The following is a 25,795-nucleotide window of genomic DNA, read 5'->3' on the forward strand; positions in this document are numbered from 1 at the left end:
CATTTAAAGCAAAAGTACGAAACTTTTTTAATGAGGATGCAAAACATTCTTCTTACAAATGAAAAGTTGAATATATGAGCAATAAAACACTCTTTTTTTAATATTAAAGGTCTTATTGATAACATTTTTATGTATACACCTTTAGAAAGGTGCCGAATAAAAGTATGGCTTTTCCTGAAAGAAATTATGATTATGATTTTGGCGGGTCCAAAATTAATGTTTTGTTTATCTCTGTGGAAGATATCTGCCGTTTTGTTCCCACTTCTAACAAAAGGGCTTATGAGCCAAGACGACGTCAGTATCTCTGGGTCGTCGGTTAGTGTGGCAAAAAAATGGATAAACAGCTGAGATTGACAGTAAGTGTCTGGCAACGGCTTGTTGTGAAGTAAATGCAATGGAACGGGGGAGGGAGAATGCGACATCTAGTGGCTCAATGTTATCAATAGCACCTTTAAATACTCTGAGGGGTTTTGTCCCTATATAGCCTTACGTGGTCCGGTATGACCGATAGATTATGTTAACTAATGTCGGCATGCTGTTGCTAGATATTGCTGTTGTGGCTGTAATTGTACGACTCTTCTACTCATGTGTCATTTATGAGATAACGTGCTTGCTATTTAGCAAAAGTTTCATAGTCTTGCTTTAAATACTATATCATTCAATATTATATTTCTAGATAATTCCTTTATTGCTTTACCAAAAGTTAGATGAGAAGACTGATGCCACTCTGTGAGCAGTCGGGTAAGCTTAGCTTAGCTTAGCACAAACACTGGAAACGAGGGGGGAAAAGAGCCTGTTACATTAACGACAATTAGTCCGGCACATTTTTGTATGGATTAAACACACAAGATATATTATTATTAATAAGTGAGCTCTAGAAGTGCTGGTAGGAGGGTTTTGTAACATGTAGCTTATCTGCAAGTATAGCTTCATATTTAGGCCTATACTGTCAGGAAGTGAATAAATGTATTTTCCAAAATGTAGAACTCTTTAAAGTAAATCTGAAATTTATAGATTTTTTGAGGAAAAATCTCTCTTGGTGGTGAATTTCAAATCGTTACACCAAAACTACAATTGAGGTTATAAAGCTTTATTTAATAAAATCTAATGATAACGTTTATAACATTCAGCCACTAGATGTCTCATTCTCCCATTCCTTTGCATTTACTTCACAACAAGTCGTTACCAGACACTTACCGTCAATCTCAGCCATTTATCCGATTTTCCACACTAAAGCCATTCTTTTATTCAGCACCTTTCTAAAGGCTATGTACAGTAGATGTATTACTTTTTACTATTTTTTTTAATTATTTGTCTACATAAAAATGTTATCAATAAGATCTTTTAGAAAAATGCTTGAAATAAAAAGTGATGAAGGACTAATTCTGCAAACAAAATGAAGAGGTTTGACACCCAACTCTCCGAGCATTCAAATGGCACCAGGCTGCATCACACGCTGACTTACTCATCAGCTAAACGGGGAAGATATTTGTGGCTGAATTAGTTTCCAACACATTTATTACATTTACATATGGCTCCATTCATGTGCCCACAGAATGCAATTTTGTCTTTAAAGGGCAACTTCAGTATCTCGTCTGTAGGCTTTACTGCATGCAGACTGGTAAAAAAATACACACAGGCCCTAAAAAGGCCATGAGGTGTCTGCTGGGGATTCTCCCCCCCCGCCACACACACCCACGCGTTTACAGCAGGGTCTATAAGTGACTGAACTTCCACACAGAAAAAACGCGCTACCCACCGATCTGAGAGTGGAAAAAAATAGGTCACAAATCCCCACCTGAGTGTTTGGGAACTTTTTCTAAGAAACAAAAGACTTAATAAGAAAAGTCAGGTGACAGCGGTAGATCAGTTCCTGTTGGAAACTAGTTTTCAAAGCATCAGGAGGATGTACTCTATATACTTTAACAAAGAGGGAAAACTTCAGCCTGACACTTATCCAAATACAGAATGGATAGATATACGGCCTTTAATCTTATGTGTATCCTAAAAGAACGGGAATTTCCCGCCATCGCGAGGGAATTCCCAAAGAAGCAGACAAGTTTATTATTTGAAAATGGAGCGCTGTCGACTTGAGCAGATCATTTTGATTTATCTTATGTCGGTTAAGGTAGTTGGTATTAATGCTGACTGTCTTTTAAAGGATTTTTTGGTGAGAAAGTCCGTAGTTTCGACCATCAAAAAGAGCATTGTGGCAGATTGTAGCCGTGAACGACGGGGTGTGGGTGGGGATTCCCTCTTTGGAAGTGTATGTGATCCTGAAGTGCTCCAGGCAGTCGACAATGAAAAGATCAGCATTGTGATTACAAGCTACAAGGCAGCTGTGATCCCTTCTAATAATCCTATTGGCGCTCGCCCCCTGTCATTGTCAGACTGCTGAGTGCACCATTGTGTTTTCCCTCATCAACCAAGACCATTTTTTACAACAAAAGGTCAAAACAAGGAAACATTTTGACACATGATGGAAATTTGTTTTAAGAGACTTTGTCGACTTATAAATCCATTATTACCTTAGAGAAAGGGTTGACTTATAGCTCTTATCTCTGCGTATATCAAACAAATCTGTGCCAATTTCATGTTTTATTTAGATCACGGCCCACGTTTGTCTCTCAGACGTTTTGGCTCGGTGCTTTTGGCCTCGTCTACGTTAGCGTAGTTTTGTGGGGCATTTGCTCAAATGCGGTAGATCCCATCTTACATCACTGGTGACTGAGAGCGAGCACGCTCTACAAACAGCCAGACAGTCATTCATACCTGAAATAAATTATGAGTCAAATCTGCTCTGGTGGCTCTCGCAAACCAAAAACCTTTTGTCTTCGCTTGTATGAAGTACATTCGCCGCAGTTCTCTCAATCATCTAATTTGTAGGAGTGGTAATTTTTCATTGTGAAATCCCTCGGCTTTTAAGAGATAGTCACTCTTTGAAAAGTTAAGAGGAAGCAGTCTGTGGGGAACATAACTGTAACTCACTTCCTCTACACATCATCCATTAGACTGTGAATGTAAGATATGAGCATACTGTACTTTGACAGCATATTTTACCATATGTATGTGTATATGTATATATATATATACAGTATATGTTTGCGCGTGTGTGTGTATATACATATATATTATTATTATTATTATTAATTCATCTCATTTATAGCTTATAAAAAGTTGACAAATGTCATTATGCCTTTTATTAAATTCAAATACAACTGGTGAAAAACCACCCAGCAAAAGCTTTTACTGCTGCTGGAGTTATGTATTAACTCATCTCCATCTAGATAAGCCAAAGCATGACCTCATTTCACGCTGACTTTACCCTGAGGGAATGTACTTGATTTCAAAACTACCTCAAATCAATTTTCCCCAGAGCTTCATGTGCATATATGAAATGAGGCTACGTACTGTATGTAAATGCCTGAAGTAGTCCAATGGCAGCTACCTTTTTTTCTTTAACGTACTTCGCAATTGAAACTGAACCTTTGGATCTACATGACTCAGTTAAAGTGGCCCTCTAGGTTGATTATGACTGTCAATTAGCGTATTTTCCAAAAGGAACACGTATGTAGTTGAGGGTGTGACTCATCCTGCAACCTTGCGTAGCCGCAGACATGCAGAGCAGCAACAAAGGGTAAAATTCCTGCTTTGACGACCTGCAGTACGTGCTATATTCACCAGGACCCATAGGGGCATGATCACGTTGAAGTGAATTGACCTTGTCGAGTTACACAAGAACTTTGATACAATTCTCATGTTAAATATGAAGTTGCAGCCAGTGAGTTTAGCACAAAGACTGTAAACAGGGAGAAACTGTTAACCTACCTGTGTCCCAACGGTAACAAAATCTGCCAACCAGCACCTTTAAAACACCCTTATCAACATGCTACATCTTGTGTTTGATCAGAACAAAAAGATGGGTGTGTAAAAATGATAAATATGCCGTTCTACAGGTGGTAACAGAAGAAGCTACTGGTCCGAGCCAAAAAATAGTTCAGCACATACCTCTCCGTTAAACAGCAAATTAACAGAATTAGCAGATTAAACAAATGAGATGTAATGTGTTAATTAGTGAGTTTAGTGGTACTTGTAGGTGGTTGTTTTTTTCGTTGGACAGAGCCAGACTAGCTGTTTTCCATTTCCAGACTTTGTGCTAAACTATGCTAACTGACTGCTGGTTTATATTTAAAGGGACAGTGTGTATGATTTGGTGACATCTAGTGGTGTGGTTGCAGATTCCAACCAACTAAGTGAGTACCCCTCCGCTCACTCCTCCCTTTCCAAGACTGCAGTAACGTGAGGCGTCGAGTGCAAAACTGTGGCAACGCCGTTCCCCTCACTCAGAGGCCATCCTTACCATAACAACACTACGTTGGGAGCAACAGAAGTCAGACGGCGGCTGGCGGTATCACAGTTTTGCAATCTGCGGCTACAGTTTCACAAGCGTGTTGGAGAACTACTGTGGCCTTCAGGTAACGTAAAAAAAACACGAAAAGCTGTGTGTTCTGTGGAAAAGTGGCCGAGCAACATGGCAGACTCCGCTCCCTATGTAGATATAAACGGCTCATTCTAAGTTAATGAAAACACAATTCTTAGTTTCAGGTGATTATACACTAATGAAAACATAGTAATGAATATTATATTACATTTCTGAAAATACTTCTCGAAATGTAACACTGTTCCTTTAAAACGTATAAATCTTCTCATCTAACTCTGCCAGAATGCGCTTATTTCCCAAAATGTTGAACTATTTCTTTACATGTATGTGTAGTTTTTAAGTGTCCATGTCCCGTTATTGCAAATTTCTACAGCATGTAGGAAATAAGATTTGACACAAGACGCATAATCCTGCCATACTACTGTATTCCATCTTTCAAAAAAGAAAGACAAGATTTAATATTACTTAACAATATGTTAAAAGTAGCCAGTTTGGCTTCAGTGTTAATACAATATACACTCTATAACAGATTGATAGTGTGAGTATTGTTCTTTTTCAATTTCATTCTGAAAGTATTCTGATACAAGCTGGCTACAGGTCAAAAATAAAGAAAACAAAATTGTAACTGGTACACTTTTACTCAACAGTTTGTTAAACAGAACTTAAAAACCAAAAAAGAACATTGTCAAGTATTACGCTTTTCCTCCTTTCTGTGAAATAGGGTGGAGGTGGTGGGGAGGCGGGAGCAGGGAGTGGAGACCAGCTGACCAAGCCCATTCCCTTGTCAATCATGTGGATGAGATGCCGTGCTAGGAACGGGAAACGATGGGATAGTAAGCCACAATATCTCAAATACAGCTTTTAATTCATTACATTTCTCTTTTTTTTGTAGTTTCCATTGTCTCTTTTTTTTTTTGGAAGGAAACCATCCAGACATAAGCATCTTTTGACTACAGGTAAGCCAATATAAGAAAATAATTTCAGACCATGGCTTTTTCAGTCAAGAGAAATGCCCAACTCAGACTAGAAGCACACAAGCACGCAAGGAAAATTAATCAGATGTAAAGTAGCATTTTGTGATTCTTTTTGTGTCATTTTAATTTCATTTCGTTTTTAGTTCTGCAGGTAGAGATCAGTCCAGATGGGTCCGTGGTGGAACCACACAGCGACAAGAACAAAGCAAGGCAGCGTGGGTGTGATTTGGGCACAGCAGGAGGACAACAGCTGGGTGGAGGTAAAGGGATGGGCGGGCGGTCGGGCGGGGGGGAAACGTGTGGGTTGGTATAGCTGTTAAGGTACTGATTGTGTCCTGACAGTCACTCACTAACAGCCTCAATGTGCAGCAAACGTAGCTTTCTTCAAACTAAAGTTTGACCAGTTGATGGAAAGCCGTTGTCGGGTCTGCCGGGCAGAATCCAGGCAAAACCTGCAGAAAAAAACAAAACAAAAGACATTAGCCTTCTAAAGAGACAAACTACTTCAATTTTTTTAAATGTTTAAAAGGTACCCTGAGGAGTTTTTGTGTAAGATTTCTCACCAGAACACATTTTGTAACGCTATGAGGCCTAATAAATGTGTTGAATACATTTCCTTCCCTATGATTTATTTAATTAAAATGTTCTCTGGTGAAAGAAAGAAGACAATTATGATGATTTTAAAACCTGTATTGTTTACATCCATGTTTGCTTGCTAGCAGTCATCTTCATGTGTCTGTGTGTGTGTGTGTGTGTCTAATTCATTGCTATCCAACTGTCCATCAGTAGAACAGCGTACCACTGTATAACTGTGCTTGTTCTTGTGCATTTATCCACTTTATGAAAACATTACTCCACCGGGTACCTTTAAAGTTGACACCCACAGAAACGCTTTCAGAAATATCTCATCAGTATTTGGCAAAGTGAGTTCCTTTAATACACATACCTTTTGAAATATTCCACCTCCCTCTCCGTTTCGTCCATTTCAGTGCTATCCAAGTCGATGTCTTTGGGCAAGAATACATCATCTAAAACAAAACAACATACACGCAGGTTAATTGCACCTATTTAAATATATTTATTACTTTTATGGGGGTGTATATAGAAATGAGTCTTTGAGAGGAATTTAAGATAACGCATGTCTGCCTAATATCATAGACCGTATAAAATATGGACGTAGTTTCTTTGATGTCACCCATAGGTTTCTGAAGAGCGGCTGTGGAGCTCAGAAATGGGTGACTCCGGCCGACGGCATCTTGGCAGTGATGACGCAGCCTAGCTCGCGGCTAATCCAAAAAATGGGCAAAGAGGTGGATTGTCGGTGGAGCTGAGGCGGGCCCGGGTGACGCAGCAGAGCAGACAGCTAGCAGCTCGCGACCTGGTACGTCACTCAAAGTGCCCACGCCTTCAAATATGCCGAACTTTAAGCATTAATATTTAAATGGGTGAGTTATATATAAATTCCCCCCCGGTACAGTTGTCATGAACGGGAAAATTACGACCAAAACGTTTTTTTGTTCCAGGTTGTTAACATGATTAATTCTGCTGTAAAGTTGAGCATTTGAACACGGGGGCGGGGGGGGGGTCTACGGGGATTGACTCGCTTTTGGAGCCAGCCTCAAGTGGCCGTTTGAGGAACTGCAGTTTCTGGCACTTCCGCGTTGGCCACTCGCCTAATATGCATCTTTGATACTACCACTGGGTGGCGCCAAAGTTGGAAATTCTACACATAGTGGCTTTGAATAAAAGTGAAAAAAAGTACCTCTGCACATCTGAATGTAGATGAGCTTGTCGGAGGAATAGAAGCGGAAAAACTCCTGCACATTGTACCAGCCATAGGTGAAACAGTGTGAAGGAGTTTTTCTGCTTTTTATTTCTCCGACAAAACTCGTCTCTAGCAATTTCTTGGTAAGGGACATCACTTTTGTTTGGGGCCCAGTTTCACCACTGGTACATTGTCATTGGAAAAAGACTTTTTCTGCAGCCGTACTGTCAGAACACAGTGCACATAAGAGAGCACAGGTGTGACGCCAATATTTGACGACAAAACATTTGTGACAAAGTGAAACTACTTTAAGCGACTCCACGTACTACCTGCTCATCATGGCAGTGAGACGTAAATGGCAGCAGCAATCTGCACAGTGCACACATTCACTAACCATGCTGTGATGCTGTATATACACACCACAGAATACCCAAGAGACGAGTGAGGAAATGGATCTAGCTGGTTCAGAGTGCTGTTAAGGAAACACAGTTCGTATTTCCCTCATCTAGCATGATGTCTGCTATTTCAGTAGTAAAGCTGATCAGGAGGTGAGAATAAGACTAATAAACGCACACCTGAATCTTCAAAATCAAATTGTGAATCCTAATAATAACCAACCTATTGAGGTGCTCATCTTGTCGCCCTTCTTCTTCTTGTTCTTCTTGGTCTTGCCTTTGGGCTGTGGGGATTCTGCACTGGGAGGTTTGCCATTCTGCTGCGTCTGCTCAGACTGGGAGGCTGGAGGGGGAGACGGGGAAGGGTTTGACACGGGTGGACTTCTCCTGTCTTCCTTTATTTGGGTCAGCGGTTGATGTAGCTGCTGCTGGTGCCTTTTTCCACTGGCACTTCTGATGTTACACCTGTCCTCCCTCCTCGGTTCAGTGGTCAGGAGAGGAGCCAGGGCCTCGGCAGGCCTGAATCGCGTTGCTTTGGTGTCTGGTTTAGTGGTGAGGGTGCTGCAGTTAGCTAGTTTTGCTGCCACATCTGAGCTCTTGGGCAGCTCTGGAGCTTTCTTTACAGCAGCCTCACAGGTGGCCACTCTAGGAGACTGCTTGGCCCTAACTTTACTGTTGGCCTCGAGCTGAGATGTGGGCGTGCCATTGTGGAGGATGGCGTGACAGTTGGGGATGTTGGTCTCAGTAGAAAACCCCCTCGCACTAGTGTGTTTTGGGCTGTGCTGTGTGTTGGGCCGGGGTACGTGGTCAAATCTGGCTTCCTTCTGGTCAGGGAGGCGGATGAGGGTTTGAAGCAGTGACTGTGACTTTCCGTTCTGTAGGTTATCTAGGACGTTCTGAGCTGTCTGTTTGAGGGGCTGTGGGTTGTTTTGTGGGGGAGCGGTGTTTTCCTTTGCTTTCTCTTTCTTTTTCTTCTTGGCGGCGCGATGTTGCTGCAGCTCTTGCAGCCGGAGCAGTTCCTTTTGAAGCGCTGCCTCTTCCTCTTCCTGCCGCTGTCGCCGTTGCTGCTCTTCCAACAGCTGCAGCTCCTCCCTTTCACGGGCCTCTGCCTCCAGACGAGCCTTCTCCTCCATCTGAAGCACACAGAGATGTACACTTTCAGCATAATGACAACTCTGACCACAGAAAGCGCCGTGCATTAAATACTACCAGCGTTACTGCAGTGGTTTAGACTGGATGGATATACACTAGAGGTTATTGTGACAATTTTGGGAGGGACATTTACCTTCTTTTGTTTATGCCTGGCCCGTTTGGCTGCCTTAGAACTGGAGGCAGGTTTATTGTCGGCACTATTGATGAACTGCAATAGGTCCTCCACCCGCCTGTGGTCCTCCACCCCTCCATCTCGCTCTATCACTGGTTGCTGCTCCTCCCGTTTAGGCTGCTCCTCCTTACGTTTTGTCAGACGCAAGCGCAGCTTCTCCCGCATCTCTGCATAGTTTCGACTGGTAGGAGCAGCTGGGGGCTGGGAATAAAACAGAGGATGATCATTAAGGACGCTATAGACCTTTACAGCTTTGATCCAAGTTTACTTCCTGTCAGCTACTGCATTAACAAACATTGCAACAGGAAATACAAAGGAGCCTATTCAGAATATTTATGTTGTTAAGTTTGCAAAGGTCTATAAATAAATTATTACATTAAGCTAATAAACTGATTCACAAGACCAGTGATTCTCAAAGCATACATGAGGGTTTGCCCGTTATATTCCTATCTTATAAGGGGTCCAGAGCTGATAAAAGATTCAGAACCTTTGCACTAGACTGTAAATTCCTAAATTTGAACTCACAACAAACTGAATGCGAGAATTTAAATTCTTCAAGGAAATTCAAAAAGTACTTAAATTTGCATCCCCACAAAAAAAACCATGTTAATTTGAGGAGAACGTATTATTTCTTATTTCAGTGAGTAATAAATGTGTGTGTCTTACCCCGCCATGCCCAAAGAACTCGCAGTAGCAGCAGTCACAGTACTTTCCTTCTTTCTGGTTTGTGGAGGTGGAGGTGGAGGAGCTATGCTCGGAGCAGCTGTCCTCGTCCTGACTCTCCTCCCCATCGTACGGCTGATGCTCGTATGCCCCGTTCCCCTCACAGCGATGGCCTTCACAGTCAGGATCACTGAAATAAATGATATTTAAAACTCGTGGCACTTTTCCCAGTCAGTGATATTACATTTCATTAATGTGTCCACCTTTATGAGCCTGTAGGATGTGGTAGTGGTCTTACCTGCAGACACTGGGTGGGGCACTGACAGGACCATCTGCTGAGGAGGCTGGAGGCTCGGCGGGCGGGAGGCACAAACCCTGGTGGGCCTCCATGAAGTCCGGGGCTGGAGCGGCCATCTTTGGAAAGGGCTGGGATCCCATTGTGGGAAGGTGTGTGGTGGGTGCCGGGGGCAGGGTGGGGCCCGAGAGCGGAGGGAGGGAGGTCAGTCCCGTAGGGCAGTTTCTAGGGGGGGCTGGAGCGGGTTGCCTATGGTCCTCTTTACCTAGATTGTGAAATACATCGTCTAGAGGAGATAGAGGAGACAAAGATAGAGAGAGGTTGAGAGCATTGATTAGTTCTTCTTTCTTCTTTAAAACATGCAGTTATTCACAAAGCGTTCAACACAACGGAGCAAGTTAGCAAAAAATATCAGAAAATGAACTAGCACTCGTATTTTTAAGAAAAAAGATTCACTTAAAAGTCAAACTGAAATTAAAATTGAGCTGTTTAAAATCTATATATATCCTTGATGTTTGTTTTGACTTGTACTTATTTGGTCAAAACTGTAATTCCCAAATAGAAGAAATTTAAAGTATAGATATAAAATACAGAGAGCCGACACGCCAAGTAGACAAAGCTCGTTCCAAAACGAGAGTGAATCTAGGGCTAGGCTTTCACCCGCTGGCGATCACCGTAACCCTTGTTGAGCCAACTTTTAATGTTGTGTTTACAAACCACAACCAATAAATCCTACTCATTGTGCCTTTAAGTTTTATTTATTTTTCTGCAGCGATAGTGTCCCCTACATTAGCAGTGCTTTAGTGATCAGTGCTGACATGAGCCAGCTGGATAGCTAGCTTGCCAGGCACAAACATTTCCAAAAACAATAATTATAGTTAACGTTTCCTTACACAAAAAGAGAGGAGAAATTAAATTTCAGTTTGACTTTAAAGCAGGACTATGACTGACTACATTTAGTTTCTTGCTTGATATTGTCTGTCATGTCCATATTTTGATTGGAAAGTTAAAAAAGGCTAAATATTTTCCTTGATGGGTTTTCACAATTGATCTTGAATTAAATTGTCACACCCCTGTAATCACCATCAGTGCAAACCTAGCCATTGCTCCTACCGCCTATATTACCTATGGAGTTGGGTCTTTTAGATGCTAGGTGGATGGGTGGGTTATTACTTGACTGGACAGTGGTGGCAGTGCAGGACACGGAGGACGTGGAGGCGGAGGTGGCCATCACTACTCGGTTGGTCTCCATGAAGGCATCCTGGAAATTGTAGAGACACTTCTTCTTGGCGCCGCTCTTCTTCTGCTGTTTGGCTTCTGAAGAGGAGCACGATGACGACGAGGATGACGATGAAGACGATGACAATGATGAGGAAGCAGAGCAGGAGGCGGGCAGAGGGGTGGGCAGCGAGGGGTGTTCCCCTTGGGGGCCGATAGATGACGTTGGGGGGAGGGGCACGTCAGCGAGGGGGGGTCCGAGCATGTCCCCTGTTGATAGATAATGCGAGACTTTAACCATCTTTAACATAGTGAGAGTTTTATTAATTGATTATTTCTGCAGTGGCAGAGCGGCTCACCTGGCAGGGACTCGGGCAACAGCACAGATGGATTCCAGCTCTTCATCACAGCAGCATCCCACAGGTTCTCAAACTTGAGCGAGAGGCACTGCAGCGAGCTGTTCCAGTCACCTGCTCCACCTGCACCGCCAAAGCAGTTCTGGTAAACGTGCTCCGGTAACGATGGGCTGAAGGCCGGCTGCTTGGCCGCTGAGTGGTTTGATGTGGGGTTCGGGGGCAGAGGCTTAAGGAAAACAGAAAAAAGTTACAAAACAAATCATGTCACTAGTTTGGGATCTTGAGAAACTGTTTTGAGCGGGTGTACAATACAGTTTTAGATCAAGTTCTCCTAGATTGGGTTCAGTGTGACCCCTAGTGGCAGACAACTAAAATGACAGTGAAACTACATGAATCTAAGTGAAACCAAAATACAACTAAGCTCAGTATTGTTCCTGGAAACTTAAAAAATCCCCAGTGATAAGGAAACTAATCAACTTTCCCTGAAAGGGACTCTCATAGATAGAATTTTACACACTGGAAAAAGACAGTAATGAGGAAGAAAAACAATTCACGTGTAGCCTTATGGATGTATGACTTATCCTCACCTTGTTGTGTGTGAGAGGAGGACTGGGAGGGTAGAGTGTAGGGTGCAGTAGGGGCCGGGAGAAGTTGTGTAGGGGCAGGTGGCCGTGGATGTGGGGGTAGAGGTGGAGGGCGGGGTGGGCGGGGGGTGTCTTGCTGTCTGTGAAGAACTGGTGTCCGACAGTGGGAGGAGGTGCGGCGTGGAGCCGACTAGGGGGCAGGCATGTGGCGGGGCCCAGGGTGGAGGAGCTGGGGTCCTGGTTGCACACGTGGCACTCGCAGGCATGCTGGACCTGTTCTACCTGAGAGTGGTAACAAAAATTAAAAATATGTTGTTGAGTTTTATTCTGGAGAGTGTGTTCCTCTGCCCTTAAAGGTGATACATTTGAAATTCAAAGCATTAATATAGCAACAAACAACTATTTGCTATGTAAAGACATAGTGAAGTCATGGCGTCCTGAGCAGAGAATGAAGTCGCTCTCCCTCTGTGTGCGTTGTAAACCGAATTTCTCTGTGCTTTGTTTACATAGCCGGTCCAGCTGAGAGTGCATGTGAGTCCCTGTGAGCGTATCCCACTGGCTAGCTCACGGCCGCCGCTCTGCACTGCACTCATACGGTGGTTACAGCTGATAACGCCACCCCGACCAACGGTGTCATCGCAGAAGCATAATACCCACTCTCCAGTTCCCCTCCAGGTAAACTCTGTCAGCACTGTTGTTTGCAATGTACTTGCTGTTAGCCTCGTTAGCTGCTAGCCGTCACCATGTTGAGAGCCATGTGAAGACAATCCCTCAATCATTGATACGCTATGAATTTTGAATTTAGCACCTTTAAATGTAATAAAATATTAGTATTTAGTTATATTTATGCTAAAACAATTAGTTGATTGACAGAAAATTTATCAGCAACAATTCAATCAATGAATCATTTCAGTCATTTTTCAAGCAAAAAGGGCAAAAATAATTTAAAGTAATAAACTGTATGTGCAGCAGCAGGTTCACCCTCTTTATTTCAAAGCAATTGTAAAGAAAGCTTATTAAATATGTTACAACACCTGTTGGTGGTTGTACGAAGGTGGAGGACTGTTGGTCTTTCCTGAGGAAAGCTCCTCCTGCTGCCCTCGGGGCTCCCCTCCAACCTCACCATCAACTTCCTCCTCGTCGCCCTCTGATGAACTGCTGCTGCTGGTCATATGAGGAGACTGAGACAGAAAATATGTCGAACAAAGAAGACTCAATTAGAGAACAAGTGAGGAACAGTACACAAAACATTTCCCGAGCTACTGGTAGCTCACTCATAATGAACATCGGTTTCATCATCCAGAAACTCGGCAGGGAAATTCACAACTAATCTTGGGCATTTTTTTTAAGTAATATACACAAAGGACTCACCCCTGCCTTTAGTTCCACGTTGTCACATTCCCCATTGATGTCATTATGGAGGCCGTTCACAGCAGCGGTCACAACGCTGTTACCCTCATAACCACTCATCGGGTAGATGTCCCCGAACTTACTGGACAACGGAGGCACTTCGTCATCATCGCTGATACTAAAAGAAGAGAGAAATGAGCAGTCATGAAAGAGGAAAGTGAACAGGGGGGATATATTGTTTCTAGGAAAGATGTGAGTAATTATGATCTGATCTGACTCACAACGTGTTGGTATCCCCTTCAGGCAGAATGAGCCGTGGATGCTGCTGAATGGTGATGGGAGAACTGGAGTTGGAGCCAGATGCTGAGCTGCCGGAGGAGAGGCTGGGAGGGTGCACCTCTGTCAGGTAGTCGCGGGGAGGTTCCCCTTGCAGGGGCAGCTTGATGTGGAGGTCCTCAGCGATGGGAGAGTCCATGATGCCACAGGTCAGGATGTGGGAGAGACTACAGTCATCACACGTGCACCTGTTGGTAGGGGTGGGCGATACAGACACAATTCATACCGCAGTAATTATCACAGCATTATTATTAATATTGATGTCATCAAGTATTCAAAATCACTCGTGTTCATCCCGTGGAGTCAAATGTTTTGTTACAACGATATCTCAACATGAAATTCATGTCATACAATTATACAGAGAGAAAATAATAATAATGAATTATTGCCAAACCTCACCTATTGGAGATAAAGCGGGCAGAGGTAAAAGTCAAGCTCATAGTGGCCTTACTTTGGATAATCATTTCAAAAAGAATTACAGATGCAACCGTCCATGTAAAACACAAACGCCTAGGGGGTGTCGCGATTTTTGTCTGTCAGTTTGTCTGTCAGTTTGTCATAAGCTTCGAGGAGACTTTTGTTGAGCTAAAATTACGTTATTTTTGCCGTCATGATTTCAATGTGTACGCAGCACCAGCCTCAGGTATCCAGTCGGTAGTAGACGGGTTATCGGGAGCTAAAGTATCCTGGGACTAAAGTCATTTAAAGCACATTTTTTTTCCATATGTTGTGATGACGCAAAATGAACACTATAAGCAAATTATTTAAACAGCGTTTGTATAGGAATGATTGTCCCAAGATTTTTGATCCATATAAGCGGTTTATCGCTGTAACCGTGATCACTATAAGTGTTTTCCACTGTATGTTTTAAATGTACGACACTGAAAGTGACACGATCTCAGGTCAGAGATACCAGTGGATCCTAAAAACTCACCTTCGTCGATAATTGCAGTTGGGGCAGTCAGGAATACTCAGACGAGATGAGAGCATTCTCATCGTGTCTGTGAAGTTGTTTTCACCGGAGGGGGGCTTCTTACTGTTAGGTAACTATAAAGAGAACAATATTTTAAAAAAACTGCTCTGAAGTGCAGAATTGAACATTTAAATCTGCCATGATGGCTCCATATTCTACCTGTTCTTCTATAAATCTTCTCTGCTTAAAGAACTCCCAGTCCTCCTTCAGCATTCGCTGCTTAGTCTTCAAAGTCTGGAAATGAGCGGATAATGAGAAGAACATGAACTTCCGTAAATTAAAGAAATTGAAGTTTGGAAATAAGATTTAAAAAAAGTCTGTGTTCAGATAGTTACGTTTTTGCTGATCAAGGACTTGTGTGGCTCTGTTCTTTGGTTGGTGACACTCTGACCCTCCACCTTAAAAAGCAGCTGCAAAACAGTCACATCCTCCGTCTTCATCAACTAACACCTTTTTATAGAAGTAGTTATTTCCTGTATCAAGTGTGTTTATGTTTATTCTTGCGTGTGTGTATACCTGTTCATCTACGTAGTCATCAATCCTCTTCTCACACTCCTGCCATTCAGTAGCCACCGAAGCCATCTCCTGCTGCAGCTGATGGTAGCTCTCTAACAAGGTCCTGTACATATCTTCATTGTATGAATCATGGGAGGCCGTGCCATGTCTAAAGAAAGGAGGTAGAATAAGACAAGCCGTTAAAGACACTTGTTGTATGGTTTAAGACAAGAGATACGAGAATGTGTGTTCATGAAGGTCAATAGTTCATTTGAAAAGCAATGCTTTTATACTCTAAACTTTTGAAACACTGAGTGTGGAACAATTTGGGTCAAGAACAGCAGATTAAAGGCCTTTGCACACTGACGGGGCGTGACGAATAAACAACACGAAAATGCGAAATACTCGCCTGTAAGTATTATATGCCGTTATTGTGAAAGGTAATGGAAGAGGTGGATCTGCCCAGCGCTGCCTTTGACAAGTTTGAAAGGAGTAATAAAGTTTGTTGTCTTGGTTCGGACTACGGAGCCTCTGTGTTGTTGTTTTATAAATATAGGAGCAACTCAACTCAGTCCGCACAACATGATTGGTTGATGCCTTTAATCACGGTGCGAAAATCAGAGAAATCGACTTTGTTCGCGGAGTATTCGCATTCGGTGTGAAAGTACTCATGACAAAAACAACAGTTTGAAAAAATATATTTACGTGCAAATTAATCGCATGAGAAAAGAAAAAATGCCTCTGATGTGCAAAGGTCTTAAGCAATAATGATGGACGAGTAACTCATCATATCTTTAAATTAGTACAACTATATCTTACTTCAGCTGTGCAACCAGTGCAGGTAAACTGCTGTGCAAGATCGGTTCAGAGAACACCAGATTCTCAAAAAGGTGCTTGTTGTGCAGCTCCCACGTCACCTGGAATTTCTGGAGGTGCTCATTTTCCTGAGAAAAAAACAACAAAACAGTTAGAATCATAGTTAGCAAATTAACAAGCTATGAATTGCCTTTACCTGCAGGACAGCGAACACAGTATCTCTGGCTACTCAGAAGGTAAACTGACCAGGGTGAGCAGGAAGCTGCTGATGGTGCGTGCAGCTTGACAGAGGGCGTTGTACTCCTCCAGCAGCAGGGAGATGAACTGGTAGGCCTGAGGAGGACCCAGGGCTGCAGCCACGCTCCCCGCTGGTCCTGTAGTCTTGGGTCCTGTAGATAGGTGCTTCAGTAGCCGCACCTTCATTTCCAAGACGTATTCACGCGCCTGCTGCTCCAACCGTTGATACAGCTGGTACGGGTCCTTCTCACAGAGTCTACAGGACGGAAAAAATAAAGGGATTTATCTTTAAAAAAAAAGAAAAAAAGACTGAGACTGGACAGATTGGCGTGAATGGAAACTTCAACCAAAGAAACTTTACGACCAAATAAAACTGGTTATTTCCTTAATCTCCCCTTGGTCAACAGTTTAAAATGTTCCCTCACTGAGTCATGGCACAGCCAACGGGAAATACATCATATCAAGGAAGTAAAGATGTAATTTTATGGGGCTTTTAAGCTGACTGATTACAGTAGAGAACTCAGCAGTTTCAACTTGATGACATCATCCCTTTTAAAGGCCTGATTGTTTTTACGGAGGCTTTTCTTCCTGCATCCACAACTCAACAGAGCCCCCTAGTGGACAAACACCCTAACAGTAGTTTTACCTGTCGACCAGCTCCTTCATGCCCTCCTTGTCTCTCTCCAGGGGCTGGTCGTGGTCATCTGCTAACGGTGTTCCTGTCTGACGGTAGATGCAGCGCACCAGGTAGCGAACCTCCGACCAGTGGTTCTGTAGCTGCTGGGACTCCCTCTCTGACTCGGCAGAGATCTCCCTGTTAGTCAGGACATGGATTCATTAAGAACTTTAAAAACGTAAAGATTAAATAACACATTAAATCTAAATTTACTTTCACTTTGAACTGACCGTCTCTCGTTGCAGGCTTCACAGCTGCACACTGTATCAGCAGGCATCGGTGCGGTGAGGTCCGGGGCAGGGAGCATGGGTAGTGTAGGCACAGCAGTGGTCAGTCTGTCCCCCGTGGCTGCCTCCTGGCCCAGGTTTCCGTTGCCCACAGGCATGTGCAAAAGGAAGTCCTGGCTCTGTGGGTAAAATAACAAACAGCACACTAAGATACAGAACAATTTTTATACTTTTCTTAAGATGCAAGAGAGCAATTACTGTTGTTGAATCACAATTATTTCTGTTGATTATGTCCAAAGTCCAAAATATGCCGCAACGACACATGTTTTACTTGATTTCTCAAAGAAAGAATCATATCTTTATAAAGCTGGGACTGTGGGTTGCAGAGGTCTGGACATTCATATACATCAGCAATAACTTCTTCCTTGTTCACTGTGGCAGCTACAAGGCCAAGAAAGAAAGACGTGCTATGAGCAGACAACAGAAGACGTCTTGGCACAGTAGCTGGGATCAGCCAATCCAAGGAGTTAGCCTTGCGCCCCAACAGGAATGGCATGGGGTAAGTGTTTCTTACTTGAATCACATGTTAAGTCACAAACCTCTAACTATGATAGGGGGCCTCGCTGGGGTCTGATCGAATCATTGACAAGCTATTGGAGCTATGATTCAGTGTAAGAGTTCTGTTCAGGAAAACGTTCTGCACAGTAAAAGCTTTCCAGTGGTTTGGCTGTGTTTACTACAGGGCCATGGTATCTTGAGTCAGCAGCATAGTACCCCACTGCTGTGAGGATGCAGAGGAACAATACGTTAATGAGGAAACCAAACCCAAGGCACCCACAACAGGGAAAACCAACCTCCCTGACATACCTGACAAGCCTTTCTATACAGTAAAGCCCGATCAACAGCATATGAAGCAGCTCGATGTACTCAATAAGGTTTTGAGTTATACTACTTTGACTAGCGTCAAGTATCCACTTGCATTTGTACAAGTATACAGCAGGGTGCATTTGTGAACTAATGCATGATTTTATTCCTTGCAGTGCAACTTTGAATCACGGGGTCAGTAAGGCAGTGTGTCTTTGAGCGCATGTTTCATTGTAGCGAAGAAATCTTGCACCTAACACGCTGTACGCAAGTGTTCATTTAGAAATTCTGTTACAATATGCAATACCTTATTTGGTGTTTTTAATGTCCAATTTTAGTTTCCTTATCCGAGTATATGATTGAGTAATGATTCAGGAATTTCCCCTGTGTTAATTGTAGTTACTAGGGCTGTAAATTACAAGTTTCATCATGACACGATATTGTATTGATTCTTTGGACAATGATACGATATTTGCCGATATCACAAAGTCTGCCACCACGCGATTTTGATTTGATTCAATTTAGGGAACTGCAATCGATATGAGACGATATCATATGCCTAATTAACACAATCAGTTACATTTACTGTATATAAACTCAGAAAAAAATTTGACAATTTTATTACTGAGCTCTTCCAGACATTTAAATGAAAAAAATCTTTTTAATAAAAAGAATAAAAATAGTCCTCCTGTTGTTCACTCTAAAGTTCCACATTTCTCATGTTTAGGCACTGTTTGAATGTTTAGGTAGGCGGTGCACTTGGATGGAAATGCTGACACAGATGTGCCATGTTCAAAATAAAGGCACATCTTAAAGATGATGATATTGATGTTTTCACTTTGCATCAATGATATTGGATCGTTGATCATTGAATCAATACATCAATCAATCCATCCATCCATCCATATTGATGTATTGTTACATCCCTAGTAGTTACCAGAGATGACTGCACATTTCTTCTCATTGATAAGAGTTTACTTGAGGCTCAGATTACACAAAATGTAGCTAAAACTCAGCACAGCAAAGTACCAGCAGAAATACGTAAACAGTCATTCTGGGTTTTTTTTGGGCTCTGCTTAAAAATGAATGGTGTAATATGAAACTATATCTTAGAGTCTATACAACAAACAACTGGTGTTTCTGCTCATTAGCTTGCACTTAATCAAACCACACATGGAAACAAACAATTTGCAATAAAAGAAAATAAAGGGGAGCCCCTTTCTAAATGCAGTAGTGTATAGTAGTGACTTTGTATTCCAGTAAAAAAAAAAAAAGCTACGTATGTTGAATCACAAGATGTTTCCATTTCTACATTAGTGTTGTCCTTAGAACGACGCATGCTGAGCACATAGTCAGGCCGTCTAAAATAAAGAGGCTCTTTATATGAAGAGGCATTAGTCTCAGACATCATGGCATTTACACATCATAGGCCTGACAGGATATTTACAGTCATGCTCTGATGAATAAAGCAAATCCAACATCTAATACAGAACATCTGATAGTTAGGAATACACATACTGAAAAGAACAAAGGTAATTCATGTTGGAATTAATAGATTATAGTATTGTAAGTAGTTCCACTGCATTGTCCTTTGTTTTAAGAACTTGACAGAATTTGCACTTTTCTTTTTTTTACAGCAACAGCTGTTTCTTCTGTTTCTTTTCTGGCAAAGTAACTGATGTGAAAACAAGAGCTACATCATCCACTGAAAGACCGACCACAGCTGTGTGAGTTAATCTGCAGACATATTATGGCATCAGTGCTGAGACGGATGATGTTTGGAAACTGTGGAAGCATTTAAAGAACCAGAGGAGCCGCAGTTCTTTCACTACAGCCACAAGCTTTTGCCCGTCAGGTGACTTACCCCCAACGACTGCTCCAGAGCAGTGTGCCGGTCCTCCTTCTCCACCGTGCGCCGGCAGTCGGAGCACACCCACAGAGGCAGCTGGAGGGCGCTGGGTGTCTTGTTGGGCTGCGCCGTACCGTTCTGGCCCAACATCCCCGCCTCTGAAGGCACGGCGCTGTCTTTGCGTTCACATCGGCATAAGAGGCAGCGATCGCCGGCCGTGTAGGGAGCCCGCTGGTTCAAGCCGAACGTGAATGGGGTCTGTGGTGAGTGTGTTAGTGGGAGGAAGTAGTGAGAGAAAAATACAGCATAAGGTACACAGCCACTTTAGCGTTTGCATAAAATGTTATTATTGTAATTTATTTTGTATTATATTTAAATTTTCAAAAAAAAAACATAACAGGCTATTTTGACAGAAAATTTGTAAATATAATGAAATACAGTGAGATGTTTCAATTATTTGTTAAGGACACATGATAAACATCAAACCATGTCAATCAATATGGACTGCCAAACTAAAACCTTTCTCTAAAAATAATGTGCAAGTTGAAAAACTTGTCTCAAAGATTGACCAGTCTGGTATACAGTATATCCGCTAGATATCAAGGCAGGTCACACTCTTCTCCTTTGTAACCCATTGCATTCTGGGTAGACCAGCTGTTTAAACCACCCCTCTGCTCTCCATTAAAACACTGGAACCTTTTTCTTAATGTGCAGCCGTGTCAGTGAGTGAACCACAGAGTGGCACAAACACATAATTAGCAGCCAGAAGTTTCAATTAATGATCTCCACATTGGCGTGGCTTGTCAGAGAGCAGAATGTCTTTTGGGAGTTTAAAAAGAAGGTTGCTTTGCATCTATTTCAGCAACATTTTATAGGTGTAGCAGTAGTTCCCAGGAGATTCTGAATCTGTGGGTGCTGTGGGTTACTCAACTTCATTCACTCCTCCAGCGGCGGTATTTTCTGACTACACTTGAAAGCGGAACAGTGAAGCAGTGTTTTTTCCAAATACTTTGCCGGTATATTTCGGTATACTGCAAAAGGTCAAACGGGGCGTAACAACTGAAAAGGTTCATAGTTTGATTCAAAGCCAATGTTCTTCACATTTCTACTTTCAATTTATTACAATCAATTTTGTAAAAGTATTATAAGAGACTTTTTTTTTTGTGCCTGATATGGAGAAGTTTCTTGTCAGCATAACATAAGCAGAGTTTACAACATAACAAAAACATAAGGCAGCGCAGGTCACCAGCCACTTGGCATATTTTGAACAAGCATGAGACGGATTATTTGATTCGCTGTGTGTGCTGAATAAAATGTCTTGTTTGGAACAATACACACAAATCACAGTGTTACAGCCCTATTAATTACCTACTATGACGCACGCAAATAAGCAGGACAACATATTTGAACATGTTCAGTAATGCACGTGTAAGTACTTTTGTAAGCACTGTCAATCAGACTGATTTAATTTGGGAAGAACAATTTGGCTTTTTGACAAGATCTACAGAGTTTACTGGGTTATGGGCACAGTTCAACTACACTCTAATAACACTCATTTGGATTGTAATGTCATCATCAGTTGTCCTGATGCTGTGATTTTCAGTTTAGCTGGTTTCTATGTTTGTAGATATTCATTTTACTGTCCAAGACCTTTGCAACAGGACGATATGAAGTTTGGTTTCGACCAAATTTCCGTTCCAAGAAAATATTTTGATGACAGTCACTTTAAATGTGGCTAAAAACAGTTATCAGCACAATAACACTGCTGTTAAAAAAAAAACGAAGAGAGACTGAAATTACTGTTGTAATTGATTGCTTACGGTGGGCAGTCACAATACGATGAGACTGGCTCCAATCACGTTCCAGATATGTAGTCTGAATACAGATGTTGGAAAATCTTGAGGTCGTGCTGTTGCAGAACGCACAATTGTGTTTGATGCCCATCATAATTGAATATGCTTGATATTTGTGACAGTTGTGTCCCTCCGGAGTGGACACTGAATGTTTTAAATATTTATGAGTAAAGGCAATAAAATAAAGACCAAATTGAGCCATCTTGTAGTGTGCTTTCCCTTGTAGTGTGCCTGAAGCTCTGGCATCAACAAGACATCCCTTTGTAAGAAAAATCGTACAGTGGCCTTAGATGAACTTCTGAAACGCCTGATGTAAATTTACCTGAAGGACCCCGGAGAAGTCAGCATTCACTGGTCCTTCCGTAAACTGTGGTGTAACACTGTTGCTTACCTGAGGGATACAAACAACTCAATGTTTACATTAAATCTTTACATGGTGAGGTGAAGTAGAGATCTGTATTTTCTGAGTTTCAAGCTGTGTGTGTGTGTGTGTGTGTGTGTGTGTGTGTGTGTGTGTGTGTGTGTGTGTGTGTGTGTGTGGTGCACATTCAAGGCAGAAAGCTGTTCAGCAAAACAGTCAGGCCTGTCCAGGCTAGACAACTATATAAACATAACGTGTCTAGAACTGACACTTAAATAGTTTCCCACACTTGCACCTAGTAGTATCTAGTTTAGGATTAGTTGCTCTTTTGGCAATTTTGCGTAAAAACTGAATGACTGATTGACATTCATAACAGATAATTTGAACAAAAAAAAATTTGTAACCTACTACTTAATATGACAGATAGCAAATTAATGCCTTATTAGACAAACTTCTGAATATCAATAGAAGTAGAAAAACAACTTGTGATCATAATTTATCCAATTCTTAGACAATGTATTATTTTCTTATGAAGAATATAGGAATTAACTCTCATGATGTGCAACATTTGTTTGCGATGGAGAGGTCAGAGCATCCAAGGAGGGAGGTTATTTACTTGTTAGGAGGCAGGCTGTTTGTGCATGTATCATAAACACATTTGCTAAATGAAAGGCTTTGTTTACCCTTATAGTTCCAACAACACATAATATACATATATACACACATAAAAACAGAAAAGACATGTTTGATTGTGCCATGCAGGATGTTTTAAAAACATGGGTCTGTTAAAAAGAAACTGAGGTTAGCTTGACATCTTATGGCATCAATGTCTAGTTATTGTTTTAACTCGTGTGCTAATGCTGTATAACTAAGCCACCTTGGATAACTGAAGTTAGTAAATTAGCTTATTATCTGACAAATATAATCAAGTTAAATCCTTTAAATAAGCAAAAAAAAAGTGGAAGGTCAGCTTTGTAAAAAACAAATCGAGGCCCGACGAGGTTGAAGTTGTTGGTGTTGGTACTCTTCACTGTTAGCATCAGCTAGCATTCATGTTTATCTGTGTAATAACCAGCCTATGATCACACTGTTGTAAAAACAATTAATAAATCTAGGTTTTTCCCAGTGTAATCTCCTCCTACCTGGGCTTTAATAGCTGAAAAACAATGGTGTATTAGTTGTTGTGGATTGAGCTACTTGATGCTAACGATGGTAGTAGTCACACAGCGTTTGGCACAAGTAGCCTAATGTTTATCTTTATCTGTTTATTACAATATATAACAAAGCCATGTTTAACTACACAGCTATACCACTTATATATAAGTATCCCACAAAGCATAACAAGTTAGTGGTGATTAAGCCAGTTGATTTCCAGCTACGCATAGGTTTAGTGAGTTAGCTATAGGCCTGAATCAGATGTGTGTCGTTGCTGCCAGTCAGTCTTTCTGTTTCTCTGACATCCACCACTGAGTGAGTCTCTCACCTCTCCGTTTATGCCCGTGATGGAGCCGATGTTTCCCGTAGTAGTAGTGCCAGGTGTTAGGAAGCTGACGACAGAGGCAGGTGTTGCTGCTGTCCCGGTACAGCCGAGGGCCGAGGCGACCCCGGCCTTGCCACCGCTGCTGCTGCAGACAGCGCTACTGCTGCTGCTGCCACCGCCCCGCTTGTTCTTCCTGCGTTTAGCCCCTCGCTTAGCATCGGTTGGACTCATTATCTATCCACACCACAACAAGACAGCGAGACAACTTGCCCGTCCCAGACTTGGCAAGGTGTCTCAAGTGGATAAATGCCTGGGTTGCAGTCACTCGGGTGTTATAAATCCGGGTTTTTAGAGACAGACACTCAGTTGCATCAAAGTGAGAGCCGACTTCATAGATTCCAATATGGCCTCTAGCTGCTGGACTGCCTCAGCCAGGCTGTTCGGCTTGCGTCGCAACGCAACTGTGCGTCCAACGAGCCGCGGGGGCTGCTGGGAAATGGAGTTTTGTTGTGTGATATCGCATAGTGATGGGTATTCAGGGTCTTTTTAGGGAGCCGGATCATTTGGCTCAGCTCACTCACCAAGAAGAGTCGGCTCTTTCGGCTCCCAAACAGAATATAATTATACAAAACCTTATAATTTCCAGAATACCATAATTTTACATGCTGCTTTGTTTCCGACTGTCACTCATCTTCTCTGATATTCGAACACCGCACACACCGCACGCATCGCACCGTATGCACCGCATCGCAATGCACGCACTGCACCGCACGCACGCACTGCACCGCAACGAACGCACCGCACCGCAACGCACCGCACCACACCGCAACGCACGCATCCCCCCCCACGCACCGCATTGCAAGGCACGCACCGCACCTCAGACGCACCACAACGCACGCACAGACGTCATTAACACAACATTTTGATGAGTGACAGTCGGAAATTAAGCAGCATGTAAAATTATGGTATGCTGGAAATTATAAGGTTTTGGGCGGCTGTGGCTCAGAGGGTAGAGCAGGTTGTCCACCAATCGGAAGGTTGGTGGTTCGATCCCCGGCTGCTCCGGGTAACATGTCGATGTGTCCTTGAGCAAGACACTTAACCCCAAATTGCTACCGAAGGCATAGCCATCGGTGTGTGAATGAGTATTTAGATTAGATCCTGATGGGCAAAGTTGGCACCTTAGCAGCCTCTGCCATCAGTGTATGAATGTATGTGTGAATGGGTGAATGCTGACATGAAGTGTAAAGCGCTTTGAGTGGTCAGAAGACTAGAAAAGCGCTATATAAATGCAAGTCCATTTAGTATAATTATATTGAATAATTTAAAGGGACTATTTGTAAATTTCAGAAATGCTTGTTAACAGCAACACCTGTGGCCATTAAGTCAACAAAAGTCAGGGTCGGGCTCGCGCTTGCTCGCTCTAAACGGACATGAACGAGCATCGCTCAAAACAGTGCGGCAACACACGTCAACTAAAACCACAATATCACTCTATATTTCACCTGCTTGGAAGTAATGTTAGCTGACCAGACAAAGGTCGCTCCATGAATCAGTGCTGATCCTAGTGTTGGCTGAAGCAGGAAGAGAAACATTATTGCCTCCTGACTGCGCCCGCAGGGAGACACCGGCACCCGGTCGGAGACGACAATGTTTCTCACTGCGGAGCCCCATCACTTCACAAGACACGGGAAACCTCTGTTGGTCTGGAGGAGCTGCATCAGTTATTTCTGCACAAACGTCCACTGTACATTCACTAGATATTCTCAGAGCTAAACTAACTCTTCTGCAGTGTGTAGTGTGCGCGGATGCTCGTCTAGAGGTGGAGCGAGACAGCGAGAACGTGCGCTGTGTGAGTGAAGGCAAGCAGGCAGAGGAGCAGTGACTCCGGCCACACACGAATGTGCATATGCGATACATATACATTTATTAGCTTAAAAAGTTACAAACAGTCCCTTTAAAGGGACTGTTTGTAACTTTCAGAATTGCTTGTTAACAGCGACACCTGTGGCCGTGAAATCAACGAAAGCCAGCGTCGAGCTCGCGCTTGCTCGCTCTAAATATACCTGAACAAGCATCGCTAAAAACAGTGAGGCAACACACGTCAGCTAAAACCACAATATCACTTTATATTTCAGCTGCTTGGCAGTAATGTTAGCTGACCAGACGAAGGTCGCTCCATGAATCAGTGCTGATCTTAGTGTCGGCTGGAGCCCCGTCACTTCACAAGACACGGGAAACCTCTGTTGGTCTGGAGGAGCTG

At 42.6% G+C, this 25,795-nt stretch overlaps 1 protein-coding gene across 3 annotated transcripts; it reads right to left on the bottom strand.

Annotated features, from left to right (window-relative positions):
- Positions 1–4,849: 4,849 nt before the first annotated feature.
- fam193a (family with sequence similarity 193 member A) lies at positions 4,850–23,942 on the bottom strand. 3 transcript variants are annotated; one of them, XM_074629589.1, is made up of 23 exons: positions 23,536–23,942; positions 22,014–22,082; positions 19,854–20,096; positions 17,129–17,304; positions 16,869–17,036; positions 16,232–16,478; positions 15,989–16,113; positions 15,191–15,338; positions 15,010–15,084; positions 14,834–14,908; positions 14,636–14,748; positions 13,647–13,889; positions 13,387–13,543; positions 13,050–13,196; positions 12,019–12,297; positions 11,435–11,657; positions 10,983–11,345; positions 9,861–10,143; positions 9,566–9,752; positions 8,861–9,100; positions 7,799–8,708; positions 6,362–6,443; positions 4,850–5,867 (listed from the first exon to the last, which is right to left on the bottom strand). In XM_074629589.1, exons 1-23 carry the CDS (start codon positions 23,761–23,763, stop codon positions 5,774–5,776), a joined length of 4,875 nt encoding a protein of 1,624 aa, XP_074485690.1. In that variant the 5' UTR covers positions 23,764–23,942; the 3' UTR covers positions 4,850–5,773. The 3 variants fall into 3 exon arrangements, with proteins under 3 accessions (XP_074485690.1, XP_074485691.1, XP_074485692.1); XM_074629590.1 differs by having other exon boundaries at positions 15,010–15,072; positions 23,536–23,932; XM_074629591.1 differs by having other exon boundaries at positions 11,031–11,345; positions 23,536–23,932.
- Positions 23,943–25,795: the final 1,853 nt, after the last annotated feature.

Source organism: Sebastes fasciatus, chromosome 3 (genome assembly GCF_043250625.1).
Source record: "Sebastes fasciatus isolate fSebFas1 chromosome 3, fSebFas1.pri, whole genome shotgun sequence".
Lineage (NCBI taxonomy): Eukaryota > Metazoa > Chordata > Actinopteri > Perciformes > Sebastidae > Sebastes > Sebastes fasciatus.

Coding starts and splice junctions, on each gene's coding strand:
- fam193a (XM_074629589.1), bottom strand. CDS start 23,763: ATGAGTCCAACCGATGCTAAGCGAGGGGCTAAACGCAGGAAGAACAAG. Junction 14,749..14,833: donor GAAGATTTATAGAAGAACAG/GTAGAATATGGA, acceptor TTCTCTTTATAG/TTACCTAACAGTAAGAAGCC. Junction 8,709..8,860: donor CCAGGCATAAACAAAAGAAG/GTAAATGTCCCT, acceptor TGTGTGCTTCAG/ATGGAGGAGAAGGCTCGTCT.